General features: G+C 61.0%; 1 protein-coding gene across 3 annotated transcripts; it reads right to left on the bottom strand.

The window, feature by feature from the left end:
- Nucleotides 1-823: 823 nt before the first annotated feature.
- On the bottom strand, nucleotides 824-14,890 carry BCL2L1 (BCL2 like 1). 3 transcript variants are annotated; one of them, XM_061361464.1, is made up of 3 exons: nucleotides 14,741-14,890; nucleotides 13,426-14,091; nucleotides 824-998 (listed from the first exon to the last, which is right to left on the bottom strand). In XM_061361464.1, the coding sequence occupies exons 2-3, from the start codon at nucleotides 13,978-13,980 to the stop codon at nucleotides 861-863; spliced, it is 693 nt and encodes a 230-aa protein (XP_061217448.1). In that variant the 5' UTR covers nucleotides 13,981-14,091; nucleotides 14,741-14,890; the 3' UTR covers nucleotides 824-860. The 3 variants fall into 3 exon arrangements, with proteins under 3 accessions (XP_061217448.1, XP_061217447.1, XP_061217449.1); XM_061361463.1 differs by lacking the exon at nucleotides 14,741-14,890 and adding an exon at nucleotides 14,291-14,442; XM_061361465.1 differs by lacking the exon at nucleotides 14,741-14,890 and adding an exon at nucleotides 14,320-14,421.
- Between the last annotated feature and the right edge of the window lie 3,281 nt (nucleotides 14,891-18,171).

Here is an 18,171-nt window from a genome sequence, read left to right as displayed (position 1 = left end):
GGGCACCGGGGGCCGGGGGGGGTCTGGAAGCCAAGCTCAGCTCGGAAGCTGCCGCACGCACCCATCACAGCCACGCCGGGGCAGGGTCTGCCTGGGCTATGGGGAGCAAGGGACAAGGAGGCTCTGAGCTGGTGCCAACCCTCGGTGCCCGCAGGGATGGGCCATGGGGGGGCTCTGCTTCCCCTCCTGCATCGCTTCCTCCATCCCCCGGGGTCCTTGTGCCAGGGCAGGGGCTGGTTCAAGCGCTCTGCCCCTCGCCTGCCTCCCTCCTTTGGGCAGGCCCCGCTGCAGTTTACATTCAGAGGGAGGAGGAGGAAGAGGATCCCTTCATCGGGGCACAGCCTCAAGCTCTGTCCTCACTGAGCTCAGCTCCCAGCAGCTGGAACCGGGGAGAAAGGGGCTGATGTGAGGGCAGAGCTCGCTGCCTCCAGCCTCTCTGCCTCTTCCTCCTCACTCCCCTCCACCACAGGGATGAGCTCTGCCTGGAGGAAGCAGGGACAGGACCGGGATGCTGCAGGGATGCTCCATAGCAACGGGAGCATCCCTGCCTCTTCCCAGGGCAGCCTCGACCCTCGCTCTGCCTGGGGCACCTTACGTTAGTGACACATCTACACACACGCACGCACTCACACATGCAAAAATAAGTCTGTTTATTCTCTTCCAAGTGACCTGGAGGACCCTGCAGGGAGGGGGCACCTCCTGCACCCCCCCCCGGGTCCCCCCAGCGTGGGAGCTGGTGGCTGAAGTGCTGCCGTGGCCTCAGCGCCTTTAAAACACAACGGGAGGGATGGGGACCGGGGGGCTATGAGAGGAGCGGCGCGGGGAGGAGTGTGGTGGCTGGGGGGTGCGGAGGGGCCGGCTCACTTGCGGCTCAGCAGGGATCCCAGCAGGAGCACCCCGGCCACCGTGGCCCCGGTCAGGAGCCATTTGTTGAAGGTCTCTTGGCCCTTCCTCACCTCGGCAGCAGCATCGTTCCCATAGAGGTCCACAAAGCGCTCCTGTGGGGAGAGGGAAGCGGTGAGCAAGGGGCTGGGAGTGGGGCAGGGGGCATCCTTGAGGGTCTTTCCCCTTCTCACCATGGCATAGGGTGGGAGGCGGTGACAGGGACTGATGCCATGGGTGCTTCCCTGCTCTGAGGGCGATGGGAAGCACAGCATCAGTCATGGAGAAGGGGATGCCAAGCAGGGTTTGCAAGGAGAGCACCATGAGGGCAGGGCGGGAGATGCTGCATCCATCACATGCTGCGGGCTCTCTAATATCAGCATCAAAGTGTGATAGAAATCACTGCAGGAGGAGGACACCGGGCTTTTTAGCCCATGGCTAAGGCATGGGGAGCTGCAGCAGGGCTGGTACCCATGGATGGGGCAGGAGCCTACAGGGTTCATCCCTTTTGCGTCCAAAGTGGAGGCTCCCATCACCCCCAGCACTGCCACATCCCGGCCGGCACTGCTTGCTCTGCACCACGAGCTGCATTTCAGGCAGCTCTGTGGTGAAGGCAGGCACTGGGTCACCAAACTGCTGCCCAAGCAGAGGTGGGGACAGCATTGAGACACACAGCATGGCCTGGACTGGGGGTGATGGAGGGCATCTGCCCCTGCGCCCATGCGGCACCCATGGCACAGAGCCACCCTCTGCTCAGCATCACCAGTCAGTGGCTGCTCGGGCCCCCAGGGAAGGAGGGGTCCATGCACAGGGGCCTTTACCCCCGGGTTATCAGGGCCGAGCAGGAGCCCCGGGCTGGAGGAGCTGGAGCTGAGCTCCAGGCCCCGGGCCCAGGCTGGCGTCAGCAGGAGCTCGCCATTGTCGCACCTCGAGCCCCAGTTCCCAGCAAGGTCCCTGCTCCCTGATAAGTGAGAGCAGTTCCAGTAACGCAGCCGCTCTGGGGGAGCACAGATAAGCCCGGCGGAGGCTGCGCTCCTGGCACGACTCACCATGGGCTCCCCGAGGCAGGGGCAGCATCACTGCATCCTCTGCCATCCCTGCCTGCTCTGCCATCCCTGCCTGCTCTGCCATCCATCCCTGCCTGCTCTGCCTGCTCTGCCATCCATCCCTGCCTGCTCTGCCATCCCTGCCTGCTCTGCCATCCATCCCTGCCTGCTCTGCCATCCCTGCCTGCTCTGCCATCCATCCCTGCCTGCTCTGCCATCCATCCCTGCCTGCTCTGCCATCCATCCCTGCCTGCTCTGCCATCCCTGCCTGCTCTGCCATCCATCCCTGCCTGCTCTGCCATCCATCCCTGCCTGCTCTGCCATCCATCCCTGCCTGCTCTGCCATCCCTGCCTGCTCTGCCATCCATCCCTGCCTGCTCTGCCATCCATCCCTGCCTGCTCTGCCATCCCTGCCTGCTCTGCCATTCCTCCCTGCCCTGCCATCCATCCCTGCCTGCTCTGCCATCCATCCCTGCCTGCTCTGCCATCCATCCCTGCCTGCTCTGCCATCCCTGCCTGCTCTGCCATCCATCCCTGCCTGCTCTGCCATGCATCCCTGCCTGCTCTGCCATCCATCCCTGCCTGCTCTGCCATCCATCCCTGCCTGCTCTGCCATGCATCCCTGCCTGCTCTGCCATCCATCCCTGCCTGCTCTGCCATCCCTGCCTGCTCTGCCATCCATCCCTGCCTGCTCTGCCATTCTGCAGAGGTGGAAGGAAAGGAAGGGAAGAAAGGAAGGAAGGAAGGAAAGGAAGGAAAGGAAGGAAAGGAAGGAAGGAAGGAAAGGAAGGAAAGGAAGGAAGGAAAGGAAAGGGCATCCAGGCAGGCACCAGGAGAGGGCCCCCGAGGCAGCTGGCAGCGGCTGCTGCCTTCCATGGTGTGTGCCAGGAGCAGGGGGGGGAAAGGCGCTTCCAAGAAGTGAGTTTTGGGGCCTTGCTTCTCAGAAAAGGAAGCGTTTGCTGAGCAAGAGATAAATGCAGAGGGGCAGCGGGAGCTATCGGCTGCTCCAGGCGGAGGAGAGCAGGGAGGGGATGCGAATCCCTCTGCTTCCCCCGGGAAGGGAGCAGATGCTGGGATGCAGCTGGGGCTGCAGGGACCCGCAGGGGGGAGCAGTGCCCTCCCTCAGGAGCCCCGGCACGACTGCGATCCCAGATGTGAGCCTTGGGAATGGCGATCCCAGAGCAGGGGCAGTGGGAAAGCGGCAGCAGCGGCCTCCCTCCCGTCCTGGGAGCGGGTTGAAGGTGAGGGAACGGCAGCTTGCTCGGCTCCCACACGGCCCCGGGTCCTGGCAGCACCGATCCTGCCCTCCCGGTGCTGGGATCGCCGCTGGGATCTCAGGCTTGTCCGGACACGTCCGGGTATTTCTGGCCTCCCCCAGGCACCTTTATCGGAGAGGAAATAGTTGGAATTCCTGAGTCCATCACAAGGACTGGGGAAGCAACAGCACCGCAGGGTCCCAACGGGCACCGCAGGGTCCCAATGGCCCCCCCTGCTCGCCTGTCATCCCTTCCACCCAGAGAGGACAGCACAGGACATGACACAACAGCACAGCACAGCACAGGACAGGCTGTTCCATCACCCAACACCCGTCACATCCCCTTCCCCACCGTCCAAGAGGAGGATGCTCAGGGCCGGGCAATGAGGAAGCAGTGTGATGTCTACGTAAGGGCTTTGCCTCCCACCCGCCCCAGCACTGGGGAAGGAGTTTCCTTGCTGGAGCCTAAACCAGCACTGACTGGGGAAGGGGGTCCCTGTGGATGCTTCTGTGTGCAGTGACAGAGATCAGAGCCCAGCAGCGCCCAGGACCCTGCAGAGCTGGGCAGGGGGGGGTCTGCAGTGCCCCAGGATGCAGCCCAGCACCGGGGGATGCAGCAGCTCCTGCAGCATTGAGAGCTCTGACCCAAAGTGCTCTCCCGAGCACGAGATGGGGCTGAGCCTGCGCTCACATCCTGGAAAGGGGAAGGGAAACCCAACGGTTCACCCCCCCCCCCCCCAAGATTCAGCTGGTTTCATTCACCAGCACTGCCCAAGAGCTTCCCCAGCTGAGGGGAGGGGGAACCCTTGCTGGATCCCATTAAGGGAGAGCAGAGCAGGTTCCTCCTTCACCAGCACTTGGGGAAAGAGGATTCAGAGACGCTGACCCACAGAGGAAGCAGATGTCGCAATGAACAACATTGTCTGGTGTCCTGTGGGCCAGGGGCAGAGCAGAAAGGGCAGATAGGGGCTCTACTGGGACTATTCATAGAATCCCAGCCTGGTTTGGGTTGGAAGGGACCTTAAAGAGCATCCAGTTCCATCCAGGGACACCTTTCACTAGAGCAGGATGCTCCAAGTCCCTGTGTCCAACCTGGCCTTGAGCACTGCCAGGGATGGGGCAGCCACAGCTTCTCTGGGCACCCTGTGCCAGCGCCTCAGCACCCTCACAGGGAAGAGCTCAGGCTCCCCTCGGGCAGGTTCAAGCCATTCCCCTTGGCCTGTCCCTACAGGGAGCCTCTCCCACCCATGGAGTCCAATGTGTTTTACCAGAAACCTCCCATGGGATCCATCAGGATTGGTCCCACCCGGCCCAACGGAGGTGCAGGAAGTGAAGTGCTTGCCCTAGAGCTGCATGGGCCACAGCATCTGCCCCCCGACCCAGCGCTCACCACGAGGCAATGTTGGAAACAAGGCTGATGCTGTTCCACCTTTGCTGTGACTGCAGCTGTGTCACTGCTGCTGCGGGGTCTCCAGCCAGGAGCGCTCATCTGCACCACCAGCCGTTTGTTAATGAGATGCTGGGAACGGTTTTGTGCTGAGCAGTGCCCCAAGCGTGGCAAAAGCAAGGCAGGAGCTCGGCACAGAGCACACAAAGCCCTGCGTGGAGCAGGCTGCTCCCCGAGCCCCTGCAGGCTGCCAGCTCTCCGCATGGGACCGGCATATGTGAACCCGGAGCTACAACAGGGGGGAAAGGAGGTGATCCTTCAGGGAAGAAAGCAAACAAAAGGATTCCCCAAGGCCGCTATGAGGATCCTGTAAGCACAGCTCAGTGGGGCCCTTTGTGCTATGGAAGGGGAAGGGGCATCCTGGGGGTTCTCCCTCTACCCTGACACCAATGCTTGTCCCCATCACCCTCGGTGCTGTCTGAAGCCCAGGCCTGGAGGGAGGGCAGCAGGGACAGGAGGGTGCCTGTGCCATCGTGCAGCCCTGCCTGCAGTATTGGGAGCGGGCCTATGGAAAGCTGCCATCCCAGGCAGAGGCCTCGGAGCTTCCCCAGGTCCCCACCGTGGTCCCCACCAGAACCCTGGGCAGGCTCTGAACGGGGAGGGGAAGAGGCTCTGGGGACATGAAGGGGCTCTGGGGACATCACAGTGCAGGTGCAAATGCTCCAGAGACCCAGCTCTAACTGTTATGCAAATGGTGACCTCCAGGGAAGCAGCTGCTGATCTCCATGACAATGGCAGGGAATGCCACCCGCCTGCTGCAGCTCCTGCATCTCCTGCTGCGGATGCTGGGATGCTGCTGGGAGCTGCCCCAGCCCAAGCTCCAGGGCTCTGCATTGAGCGGAGCTGGCAATGCTGAGGATGCAGCCATAAACTCGAAGGGGTTAACAGAGTTAAGCACATCCCTGCCTTGCTGGCCAAGCCCCTCGCCATCAGGGATGGAGGCTGTCCTGGGGGCCTCAGCCCAACCAACCTGCGGGGTTTCTGCCTGGCGAGGGCCAGAGCCAGCTCTTTTCCAAGCAGAACCAAGCCCTCACTCGCACATTCCAGCCCTAATCCTCGCCGCGGCAGCTCCTGTCAAACTGGTTCCATCACCAGCGCCAGGGAACCTGCACTAACCCCGCACCATTCAGCGCGATTCCAGCCTTTCCCAAGCACATGAAAGGGGTGAGAGTGACAGCTCTGACCCCCGTCCCTGCCCCGGGAGCCGCTGCGCACAGCACGGCACAGAGAGCTGGGAATTGCGCTCTCCCTTCCAGAAACCTCCTGGAACATCCATGTGTGCTCCAACCGGAGCCGGTGCCAGTGACTAATCCACTTGCATCCATCTTTCATCAGGGTTTCTCCCAGAACTAATGGGGCTGAGGGCTCCCAAAGCACCGGGATTGGGCACGCTCGGCAGCGGGACAAAGAACACATTGGCTGAGGCGGATCCACTCAAGAGATTAGCACCTGCTGGGAATGGGATTGTTTTCCAAAGGGCATTAAGTGGAATAGTCCCAGGGAAGACGGCCTCTCTGCTGCTTCTCCCCACCGGACAGATGGTGTCTGAGCCCCGCAGCAGAGCCTTTGTGCGAGGGGGGCAGCGGAGGGCTCAGGCTTTCATGGCCTGGTTATCTGCTCGCTGCAGCGGGCACAGGCACCTCGCCAGGGTCCCAGAGCTCCATTTCCACCTTGTCACCGTGGCTCCCGGACGTCAACAGCTCCTGTGCAATCTGCCCTTGTGTAACCATGGGGGGAACCTGCGCCGCAGGGACGCGATGTGCTCGCCTGTGGCCACCTTCCCTCCCAGGCAGCGCTGAGCTGGGATGCAAACAGCGCTTCCTGGTCCTTAACAGCACCGTGAGCCTGACCCCAACCCACCCTGCGGGGAGCAGCACCATTACCAGAGCCTATGGGAGCGAGGCGAGGTGCAGGGACAGGCCCCAGAGATGGGACCCACTGGATTCTCCCACCTCGAGCCATTCATCCCCATGCAGCCCGGAGCAGCCTCCCTGCTACCCACATCACGAGGCTGCTGTAATTCTTCCATGCCACTTGAATGGAAAAGGGGAAAGGGTGGAGGTGCAGGAAGAGGAGGAAGATGTCCTCATTCTGTTTTCACTTCCTGTTAGCCCACATGAAATCTCAAATGATTCAAGCCACCAAGTCCCTTTTAGCAAACTCCTGGCTGGCTGCAGGGAAGGAAGCAGCGGAGGCAGCAGCTGATGCAGCAAAGGCTGGAGAGAGGGATGCAGCACGAGAAGGAGACTTTGTGCCCTGCCCTGGGCTCCTCCATACGTGTTGTTGCACGCAATAATCGCTGGCTGGTGCACTGGAAGCTTCTAAATGAGGTCAGTTGCTCTAATAAAAGGTATTAGCTCTCCAGCAAGTTTAACACGCTGGTGAGCCATGTCATTACAGGATGGAAGCACTTGGACCACTATTATGGCTGCTTTACAGGTAGCAAGAGCTCATTTTCTCCATACGTAAGCCGTGTGTCACCCAGCCACTACCCAGGCCCACACACACACACCCAGCCCAAAGCCGGAGCCAGCTCACCACGGGTCACACACACAGAGCAATGGCACACACTGGCACAGCCCTGCACGGAACCCAACCATGGCCTGAGGTGCAGATGGGACTGGTATTGTGTGAACTAACGAAGTGATGCACACAGCTGTGCTGCTCCACCTGAGCGTGGCACCAGCTGCATTCAACCCAAACCAGCCCCGTGCCAGCCCAGGCCTCTTCTCTGAGCTGCCTAAGGAGCCCTTTGCCTTTCTGCAGGAGGAAAACCCATCCATGCTCCTTCAGGATGCAGCAGCTCCCTCCCTACCCCAGCAGGTCCCTGCACAGCTCTGCCCATCGCCCCTCTCACACCGATGAGCAGCTCCTGCTCCAGGCCCTCTCTGCTGCCCCGCTGTCATGTACTGGAGTGCTTGGTTTCAGTCCTGAGCACCCGGCTGGCAGTGGGGCAGGGAGAACCTGCCTGCTCTTTGTTCTTGCCTCGCTTCCCCCCTGAGCTCAGGACCGGGGAGCTCCGGTTCCATCCCATCAGGAGCAGAACAGAGCCCGGCCCTGCTCCCACTGGATGCTCCTCATCTCCAGGGCTCATGTCCCCCAGCAGGATGCTGCTGCCAGAAGCCAGCTACTAATTGGATGTACTTAAGTCAGAACTGCGTCTGCAGACACAGCTCAACCCCGAGCTTGAGCAGGAAGGAGGATAATGCAATAAATCCAAGCAGCTCTCCCCAAGGGAACTGCACAGACCCCTGAACTTCCCCTTTGCAGACACAGCCCATTACCCTGCCTTGGGTTCGTGGTGTGAATGCAAGTGTTGGCTGAGAGAATAACATCCCAAAGCCTCCTGAAACACCGTGCTCACCCCGCTCGCAGCATCAGAGGGGAGGCAGAGCAGTGCTCAAACAGTCCCCATGGCCTCTCTGGTGAAAGCTCTGAATCCCGCTCCTCCCTCGCTACCCTGGAGGCAGCAGCAGCAGCAATGAGTGCACTGGGTTTCCCATTAAAGAGATCCTGAGAGACAGCACTGGGCTGGTACACGTGAGCACGTGTCCGAGGGAAGACACGGGCGGCTGGAGCGATGCTTCCTGCCCGCAGGAACTGCGGCCGGCCTTGCTGCCCACAGGCATGGCTCTGCTTCCCGGTGCTGCTCAGCCCTCGGATCCTTCTCTCTTGTAACTCAATTAAACATGAGGAGAAAACAAGCAAAAAACCCAACTCTGAAGAACCCGAGCGTTTCCAGAGCACAAGTAGGTCACAGCTCCCCGGTGCGCGGAGCCGCGGCTCAGCCCCCCCCCAGCCTCCTGGGTTCAAAACTGATGTCTCTCTTAGAAGGCAGCTTCCCAAAGCCACACCTGCGCCCCGGTGAACCCATCTGCAGGCATCTGCCAACGGCTCCGCACCCTCACCCCGCCGGGCCCGTGGCCAAGAGTCACCCTCGTCCCCAGCCACAGCCCGGTGCGAGCGGCAGAGCCCCGGTGCCCCCTCCATTGGGGAAGCACAAAGAGCATCTCCCGGTTCAATCCCTTGGCATCCCAAGGGTGATTGGGAGCGGGACTGTGCCAAACACCCCCCTGCACGCCCTCCAGGTGAGGAGCAGGGAGGAGGAACAGTTTCCCTGTCCAAGGCCAGGGCAGTGAACCAAGGAGTGCCCTGGCACTGAGGGAGCCGCTTCCCTTTCATGCCTTTCATTATCCGTGTTAATCTTTAGTTCCTCGGAACAATAGTGTTCCAGGGTAACCTCCGGGAGTGGGGAGGATGAGTGGGGCTGTTCCTGCCACCCCAAGGCAGAGCCAGGCCGGAGCAGAGCATTCCTTCACCCATGAACCAGCCAGCAGCAGGGCAAAGCCCCTCTGCTATCGGGGTCACTGGTGGGGAGGGAGCAGCTCCCTCCTGCTCCATTGCTAATCCCTCACCTCGCGGTTCAGCAGGTCTGCAACACTTCCACAACTGATATCCATCGCTTCCCTTCCCCCAGCTCCTCCTGGGAATACCCCAGCACTACAGCTAGTGGGGAAAGAGCTGCTTCAGAAGTCCTCCCTTAACGTCGAGATGGGACCGTGTGCTCAGCTGCCTGCAGCCGGGTACACAACAAAGGAGGGGAGCTCCAGCCAAGGCCTTGGAGCATCGGTCAGCCTGCACCCGGGCTGGGTATCACTGCTCTAGGGGTAAAACCACATCACAGATCACACAGGAGCTCCGTCAGCTGCAGCACCCCAAAACCCCCCATAGAGCTGCAGCTTCCACAGGGGAAAAGAGCACATTGCTCCCTCTGCTTGTGCTGGGCTGGGACACCCAAGTGCTTCTGAAGCGGGAGAGAGCCCAGACAGCGGGCAGGGGGATGCAGAGCCTGCTTCAGAGAGCAGCAGGGTGATGGGAAGCCTGACATGAGCAGGAGCAGCTGTGAACACAGAGCAGCACCAAACACTCTGTAAATTATTTCACAGGTCTTTTTTTACATGACACTCCATCCTCCGGATTAAAGAACCTCGGAGTGCTTTACAAATCCCAGTTCCCAGCAGCTCCCCTGGGAGGGGAGGAAACACAATCCCTTCTGCTGGAAGAGCACGGGGTTAAGTGGGCTGCTCGGAGGCTCGGATGGGCTCTGGGGCTTTGCTCTGCAGGCCCTTGCTCTGATCACAGATCTAAGGAACGGAATCAAACCGCACCGCAGAGCCAGAGGCAGGGAGGAAAAGCAGGGCAGGGCCCCAGTGAAGAACCGAGGGAGCAGGGTGAAGAGCAGAGCTCTGAACCTCGCCTCTGCGTGGGTCTCGCTCCAGCAGCAGGAATGCTGCTGCGGGCCGGGCAGGAAGCTGCAGTGGAAGTCATTCCAATGGCATTTCCTGGAGAGAGCTGCAGAAAAGCCTCCCAGGTCGCAGGCAGGGTGAGGAGCTGCTGGGGAGCTGCAGGCTCAGGCCAGAGCAGCCTCCAGTGAGGCCAGAGCTACCTGGGAGAGCAGTGCCAAGGGCCAGCCCCAGCCAAGGCCCTGCCAGTTGCCATGGCCAGGGAGGGATCCCCAGTCCTGCAATGGGACAAGGCTGACAGGACAGTGTTCTTTTCATCCCAAGCAGGTGATGACAATGGGGGCATCATCCCAGCTGCAAGGATCCAGGCTGTAAAGCAATCCTGGGGCACAACAGCAGCACGATTCAAACCTGTGCTCATCCCACACTGCCCAAAAAGCTTGGACTGGGAAGATGTGAGGATTCTGGAGCACCGGGGTAACCCAGGTAACACAGTGGCTGCAGGGAGGGCTTGTGTGGGGTACCTGGACACAGAAGAGAGCTGAGAACCAAAGGCTGGCTCTCAACCTGAAACCATTGAGGAGGCTGGAGCAGGAGCCCAGGATGCAATCCCAGCTGTGCTGTCGTATGACACAGGCTGAGTCATTTCCTATCATTCAAGATGAAAACGTAAAAGATACAAAATCATAGAGCAGTTTGGGTTGGAAAGGCCCAGTCTGTCAGGAATCAGATGTCACACACTGGTGACAAAGATGCTGTTTGCTCTCCATCCCAGCCTGACACTGCCCCTTCATGCTGGTCCCCATCATACACATGGAAACAGGAAGCCTCTTGCCTCTGGGTCCGCAGATCCAGAACACCCTCTTTCAAGCCCACTCTGATTTAGCCTCCAAGGAGAAGCTGTCATCCCCTGGAGGGGCACAGCCAGGCAGCAGCTACTGCTCCCTTCCCTCTCACACGGATTAAGCACGGTCAGTACCTCTCTGCCTGTGGGGCTCCCTCCCCTCCCAGTTCCCCATCCCCACTGGGATCAATGTCTGAACTTCACAGCCAATGGGACCTGGTCCTGGTCACAGCAGCTGCCCCAGAAAAGCCTCCTCTTTGGCTCTCTTCTGGCCGTTATAAAATGCCCCCCTCGGGTTGTTCTTATTTGGTTGTTTTCTCAGTGCCAGATTGCAGAGGAGGCAACCCAAGAGCCAGCAAACGTGACAAAACTACACCCACGTTCACCCCACAGCCAGATTTACCATTTCCCCCTCGCCTCAAAGCAGCCTTCACAAGAGAAGTGCTGCAGCCCAGCACACAACAGCCTCAACAGGCCCCTCCAAAGGCAACCTGCATCCCGCTGCCATCCTACGCTCGCCTTTGTTCCTCTGCTGGGGAATGAAAGCGCTTCCTACGCAGCCAGGCTGTGCAACACTGGGGATGCAGCCGTGCTCCATCCCTCTCTCCGTGGGGCTCTGCAGGAGGAGCAATGCAGCGCTGCAGAGCACAAACCAAGGGCCTGCCACAACTTGCATCCCTCTCCCAGGCCCTGCCTGCTGCACCTCGGGGGAGAGCTTTGTTTGCGTGGGACAGGCTCTAACAGCGCCAGGTACCAAAGAGGCTCCGTGTGCAAACAGGGTGGCAGGAGAGGGACCCTCCATCACAGCGAGGGCAGGGAGGGCTGGCAGCAGGCCACCGCTTTTGTGCCTGCAGCTGGAGGCGAGTGAGAGCAAAGGGAAGCATCCCCATGTGTGATGCACTCGGGAGCCCTTATATGAGCTAGATACCCCTTAGACCCACTGCTGCTGCTGCGTCCTTCACGTGGAGTGGCACAGCTGCCCCAAAAAGGGCACGGTGAAACCTCAGCACAGAGGAAACGGAGACATCGAACTCGCTGCCCAGTGCTGGGGTTTTATGGCGGTGGGGTGGATTCTCCCCACTACAGCCTTCCCCACCCTGCCCGCGTCCCCTTCAGGCACCAGCAGAGCCTGAGCAGCGCAGTCAGAAGCCCCGTTCAAGGTTAGCAGAAGGGAGCAAGGTTGTTCCCTTGGGTGGGAAAGAGAGGGAGCGGGGATCTTCAAAGGCAGAGCCGGTGGGAGGGGCAGATAGAGGAGTCCTGACCCCTCCGCAATCCGCTGAGCAAATATTTGCTGCAAACGATTAATTTCGAGAGAGACACACACAAAAAAAACGGACGAGGGCGGCGGGGGGAGGGGCTCGGTTCCCTGCGCAGGAGCAGGGATTTTCCACCAGTGATTTAATCTAAATCCACCCCCCCCCCCATGAGATTGCATTAACGCCGGGTCTCCAGGATACAGCCCGATCCGTCACCACCAGCAACGGCCTCCCTCGGAAACCTCCATCTCGGCGCTCAATGCCAAGACTAAGCTGTGCCTTTAAAAGCCCAAAGCAGAGGGGAGGGGGAAGGAACTCAGCATTTGGCCAAGGGGATGCTCAGGATGAGGGAGCGAATGGGCCACGGAGGGCCGGATGAAATGGGCAGCAGATCCCATTATTAATCGAAACTCCTCTGCCTGGGCAGCCCCACCCAGGTAGTTCCCCAGGGCAGCCGCATTCCTGGAATTCCTGCACCGTGGGTGAGCAGCTTCCTTCTCTCTGGGTGCTCCCGTTCCATGGGTGCTCCCTTCTCCGGGGTCCCCAGCACGGGTGCAAGGCACTGGGAGCTCTTTGGGGCTCCTGCACCTCTCCTCCATCAGGAGGGTGCACAGCTCCAAGGTTCCTGCCCCTTCCCGAGGCGCAGGGGCCTGCTGATGGGCTCCCTGCCTGACAGCCTGAACTCTTCCCAGTGGGCGCCGGTAAAGGTTACACCAGCAGGGAATCACTGAGATGCAGGAGCAGAAGGAAAACCGAAGACATCTGTAGGTCAGAGACCTGCCGTTCCCAGCAGCACGGCACAGCCGGACCTGGCATCCCAGGAATGCTTCCTGGAGAAATGCTTATTCATGGTAATACCTCACCACCGGCAGGAGCCGAGGGCTTTGCTGCTGGGGCAGCTGGGAGCATCGCTCCCTGCCAAGCAGGGAAGCAGCTGCAGGTCCAGCAGCTCCCCAGGGTGGAGGCTGTCCCCACCTCAGGCCCCAGCAGCCACCAGCCCCCCAGGAGGTGCTGGGGGGTCCCTTCCGTGTGAGCATGGCAAAACCCAAAGTCTTGTCTCCGGAATGAAGTCGCTGTCACCTCAACAAATCACACACAGGGTGCCCAGAGAGGAGGAAGCTCCACTCCCTGCTGTTAAATGACACCAGGAACATGGCCAGGAGCTCCTGCTTGAAGAACAAGCTTGGGTGACACTAGGTTCCCAGAAGCTCCTTGAGAACAGGTCTCTTACGTAACATATAGGGAGAAGAAAACAGGGATGGAGAAGGACGCATCTGAGCATAAACTATGCCCCTGCAGTGAACTGACCCTCTTGGGGCAGAGTGATAAGAGCACAGAGGGAAAGACCAGGCGCCCCTTGATGTCACTCCAAGGTCTAGGCCATGAGCTAACACAAACACTGCTGGTGTGAGCAGCATCACTGCCAGCCCGGAGCGAGGGAGGAGATCTTACCCATCCGCCATTCTCCTGGATCCAGGGATCTAGGTGGTCGGTCAAGTAGGTGGTCATCCAAGACACAATGCGTCCCACCAATACCCGCATCTCCTTGTCAACGCTCTCCACGCACAAGGCTCCTCCGAAGGAGAAGAAAGCCACGATGCGCCCCCAGTTCACTCCATCGCGGAAGAGTTCGTTCACCACCTGCTCAAAGCTCTGGTACGCGGTGCCGGGGGTGATGTGGAGCTGGGATGTGAGGTCGCTGAACGCCCGCCGGTACCGCAGCTCAAACTCATCCCCAGCCTCTCGCAGCGCCTGCCTCACGTCGGCCGCTTGAACCACGGGGTGGACCTGGAGGCTGCTGCGGTGCACGGCGGCTCCGTTCACTACGTGGCTGGCGGGCGGGTGCCAGGAGGGGCTCCCGTTGAGGACGCCGTCCATCTCCACCTCCTCGGCTGCAAAGTCAGTCCTGGTCTCATCCTCCTCCTCCAGCTGGCTCCAGCTGTGGCCCTTCTGCGAGAGCTTGTAGGACACAAAGTCAATCACTAACGCCCGGTTGCTGCTGGACATTTTCACACCTGGGGCGCCCTCAATGAGTCCATGGTCCGGAGCACGCACAGATCAGCACTCAGCAGCTCCCGACCCTGCTCTTCTTCTGCACCGCCGATGGGAGCATCTGACCTTTGCACGCACAGCAGAGGAGAGAGGCAAAGAAACGGTTAATGCCGTAGCTCCGAGATGCACCGGGCCGCTAATGCGGGCAGCTCATCGTTAAACCGAGCTCCTTTCTGCCGTGACTCAGGGCCACCGGATCGGAGCCGCACCAAGGACCGGCTGCCATCCACCCACCCCCCCGACATTCCCTTCCCGGGAAACCAACCTGGACCCCAGGGAGCCCCCGGTTCTCACCGGCTGCGGGCAGGCGGCTGCGGGCCGGGCCGGGCCGGGCTGCGGGAGGCGGCTCTGGCGCTGCGGTGGCTGCGGGCCGGCCCGGCCGCGCTCCGCCAGTCCCGGAGCGCAGCGGAGGCGGAGGAAGCCCCGCCCCCGGCCCCGCCCGTTAAAGGGCTCGGCTCCCCCCGCCCCTCTCCGCGGCGTTGCCCAACGGCGGCCGGCGGAAGCGGGCAAGCGGCGTTGCCAAGGGTTACGGCAGCCCCGAGAGGGGCCCGGTGTGCCGGTAACCGCGGTGTCACCCTCGCACCCCCTGCACCGGGCACAGCCCTTCCCACCCCCGAAGCCCCTCGCTCGGCCGCAAACCGGCGAGTCCGCGCCGCCAGGGCCGGGCTCACGGGGCACGTTCAGCGCGGGGTCGCCGCTGCCGCCCGGCTCTTACGGGAGCGGTTCCGGTCGCTGCGGTTCGGGCCGTGCTGCCGCCGGGACCGGGGCGGGAGGCGGCAGGGGGCGGCCAGCAGGGGGCAGCCTCCCCCCTCGCGGTGCCGTCCCGCCCCTCGCGGCCGCCGTACCGGGGCGGGGCGGTGAGCAAGGGACCCGCCCCTCACCGCCAACCAATCAGGCGCTGGGAGAGCCCTGCGGGGCGGGGCCTGGAAGCGAGCTCTCCCATTGGCTGAGCCCCGCGTCGCTCAGGGCCTGCCCCACTCCTCCCCTCACCTCACGGCCGGCGGAGGGTCCGGATCGCTCCCGCCCCTACCCCGGGGGCCCGGTTGGCAGCTCCGCCGTGGGCCGCCGGGAGCGCCGCCGGGCCGAGGCCCGCTCAGCAGTCCCCGGGCTGCTTCCACATCGCCCGTCGCGCTGCTGGGCCACGCCGGGGGGGGTGCGGTAGGGTGGGAGAGGGCAGGAGGCGGCTGGGCGCATGCGCCGAACGGCCGCTGTCAGTGCGCAGGCACGGAGCTGTAGGGCGGAGGGCGGTGCTTTGTCGCCCCCTGTTGGCCCCGCCAGCCCGCGGCGGCCCCGGCGGCTCCAGGCCCCGCCGGTGCAACACCGCATGGGCACGGTAGAGCCCGCGGCCGCCTGTCCCCTCACAGCAGCCTGGCTTTCTCCGTGTGATCGCTGTTGTTTCTCCACAGTGCTGCGGGAGCCCGCGGCCACATCGTGGGTGGTGCCGCGGCTGCAGGCGGAGTACCGGGGAGCGCAACCAGTTGACCCGGTAACCAAGTGCGGTACAGCCGTGCACCGGCGACCCGCCCCACCAGCCCTGCTGCGGGACCCGCCTACCGGCAGCTGATAGGCCTCACCCAACACCATTCAACCCGTTGTCTCGCCTGATTGGCTGGGCCGTACCGCGCAGTGCTTTATGGGAGTTGTTGTTTACGTGTCGCCTCCCCGCAGTGGCGTCCTGCGCTTGGGAACTACATTTCCCTTCAGCCTTTGCGGGCAGCCAGCTTTGTGCAAGGCGGGGTTTGCTCATCCGGGTTCTTTGGCCTCTTGGCGGCCCTCCCAATCGGCACGCACCGAGGGCGTTCCCGAGGCGTTGATTGGTCGGTTTGGAACAACCAGCCTCGTTTGAAATCCGTTAACGGTGGCGAGTGGAGGCGCCGCGCGGGGCGGCTGCTGGACGGAGGTAAGGGGGGAAGCGGCTGGGGGTTACCGGGCGGCTTCCTTTATCCGTGCTGTGTGGTCACGGCTTTGCTCCCCTTCCCTAGCCGGTTTGCCGTTACCGGGCGGTGGCCGCGGCCTTATCCGAGATCCGGTGCTCCGTGCCCGGCTATCCGGTAACGCGGGTCCGCAGGGCGCGGCTGGGAAACAGAGGCCCAAAGCAGGTCGGGGCTCTGGGAGCCGGTTGGTGTCGGGCGGGTCGCGCTGGAGCTGCGTGGGACAGGGGGGAGCTGGGCACGGAGCTTGCCGTGCTGAACCGATCCGGGCTGCCCGCTCGGCTCTGGCATCGACTGCTCCTTCGCACCCTGCAGGAGTTCGTGTCTCCAGTTTGGATCAAGGATAAACCGACGTGGCCTCCGCTTAAAGTAAACCCTGCTGCTTGGAAAAGGAGGGAAGCAACCCGGGCAAAACCCGGCTTAAGTGACGGGAAAGGTATTAAAGAAGTTATTTTTATCGCATGCGTTTTTAAAGCTAGAGGAGCCTCAGCTTAACCTAACAATAAGTTGAGGTTCTACCCGCTAAAAATAATGTGCTATCCTTAGGCTGCCGCTCTTCCTGTCTCCTGCGGCTTGTGGGACCTCCTTTATGGAGTGCGAGGCATCAGCGTGGGTTATTCTGGGCTCTGGGAAAGGACGCGGGGCTGGGCCCAGAGCAGAGCAAAAGCTGCTGCAGGGGAAGCTCAGCTCCAGCCCCACACCCCTGGTACCATGGGCAAGCTCTCTGCGTGCTCACCTCTTGCCTGTGTAGAGGCAAAGGCTTTGTCTCCCACTGTGAGTATCGTGGTGGAGCAGCAGGGCTGCCTCCGGCCTGTACCCAGGTGGATGAGCTCAGGGCTGTGCTGTGGGAAAGCAGGTGAAAGCATTGAGGGATGGGAAGGACAAGCTGGAAATCGCTTAACCCATGGAAAAGCAGGGATGAGGCCTCTTAGTGGCTGCTGCTGGTGTGCTGGAGGAATTCAAAGGGACAGCTTTGGGGTGGGAGCTTCCCACCAGGCTGTGGTGACAGGGCTGTACCTATGGAGAGGCTGTTTTCAGCCCTTTGCAATGGTCCGGTTCCCATATTAACCACTGAAAAGCACCTGGGGTCTCTGGGTTATTGCCCCTATGAAGGGGAGGGGAAAGCTTTGGGCTTCAGGAGAATCAAGGCTGAATTAAACTGGTTGCAGCTGGCGTTGAGCACCCAGCAGAAGGCACTGGAGTTACTGTAGTATGTTACTATGCAGCTTTCTCAGCCTTTGGGAAGCGTCTCTTGCTTGTTCCCAATTGCCCATCTCAGCTTTTGAGGCCTGTGGGTCACCAGGCTTCAGATTCATCTGCTGAAGCACCTCGGGATATGCGGTTGTATCTGTTACAATGCACTTGGTGCAGAGTCTGACGTGCTGCACAGGTCTGGTTGGAGTCCTCCTCTCCAGCCTTGGGTGGCAGAAATGTTTTGGGCAATAAATTAACAGCCACATTGAGCAAATGATGCTGAGTGCATCCATGATGGAATCGTGTTGGCATTTCAAAGCTAATATGGATTACAGTGAGGTGTGAAGTTATTCTGAAATACCTGTTGCACTTGCTGTTGGGTCAGTCTTATTCTGGGATGGGAATGCTTGTTCCAATTTAGCTTAATCCTTTTCAAAGCTAACTAATGTAAAGCAGGCCTGGAACGTGTCAAAGTGGGGTTGCTCAGAAGAAACCTGATGTGCAGAGGAGCCCTTCATCAGTTCCTCTGTGGGGACACGGCTGCGCTGCTCTGTGTGGGGCTGCCAGAGGAGCAGCCCTGGAAGAGCATGAAGGTTTTGGTCACTTCTACCAATAGGATCTGGACTGGTTTGGAAAGGAAAGGACCCGATCCTCATCCTGAGCACCAGTGAGGTGTGAGCAGCTCCTGTGAACCAGGAGAGCTGATCCTGGGTTACAGGGGTGAGGGTTCCCTGCCTGGCTCCCTGTGATGCTCTGCGGACCCTCGTGTCAGCACAGAGGGTGATGGATGTGGGGAGAGCAGGGTGTAACCAGGGTGGTGAATGCACACAGTGCCTGCCCATTAGCAAATGGCCTTATAGTGAGGAGAAGTTTCTGCACCTCGCTTCTGGTGGAAGAGTGCCCCAGTGTGGAGAGGGAATTTTGTCTCCTGTTTTTAAGAGGAGGCTGGAGACAGGCTGAGAAAGCTGGGCTTCTTCAGCCTGGAGAAGAGAAGCTGTGTGGAGACCTCATAGAAGCCTTC

The sequence above is a fragment of the Neopsephotus bourkii genome, unplaced genomic scaffold, assembly GCF_033783945.1.
Source record: "Neopsephotus bourkii isolate Nb327-2 ecotype Australia unplaced genomic scaffold, CSIRO-AGI_Nbou_v1 NB_1060, whole genome shotgun sequence".
Taxonomy (NCBI): Eukaryota; Metazoa; Chordata; class Aves; order Psittaciformes; family Psittacidae; genus Neopsephotus; species Neopsephotus bourkii.
The sequence above is the reverse complement of the archived record's forward strand: the minus strand, read 5'-3'. Positions and strand labels throughout refer to the sequence as shown.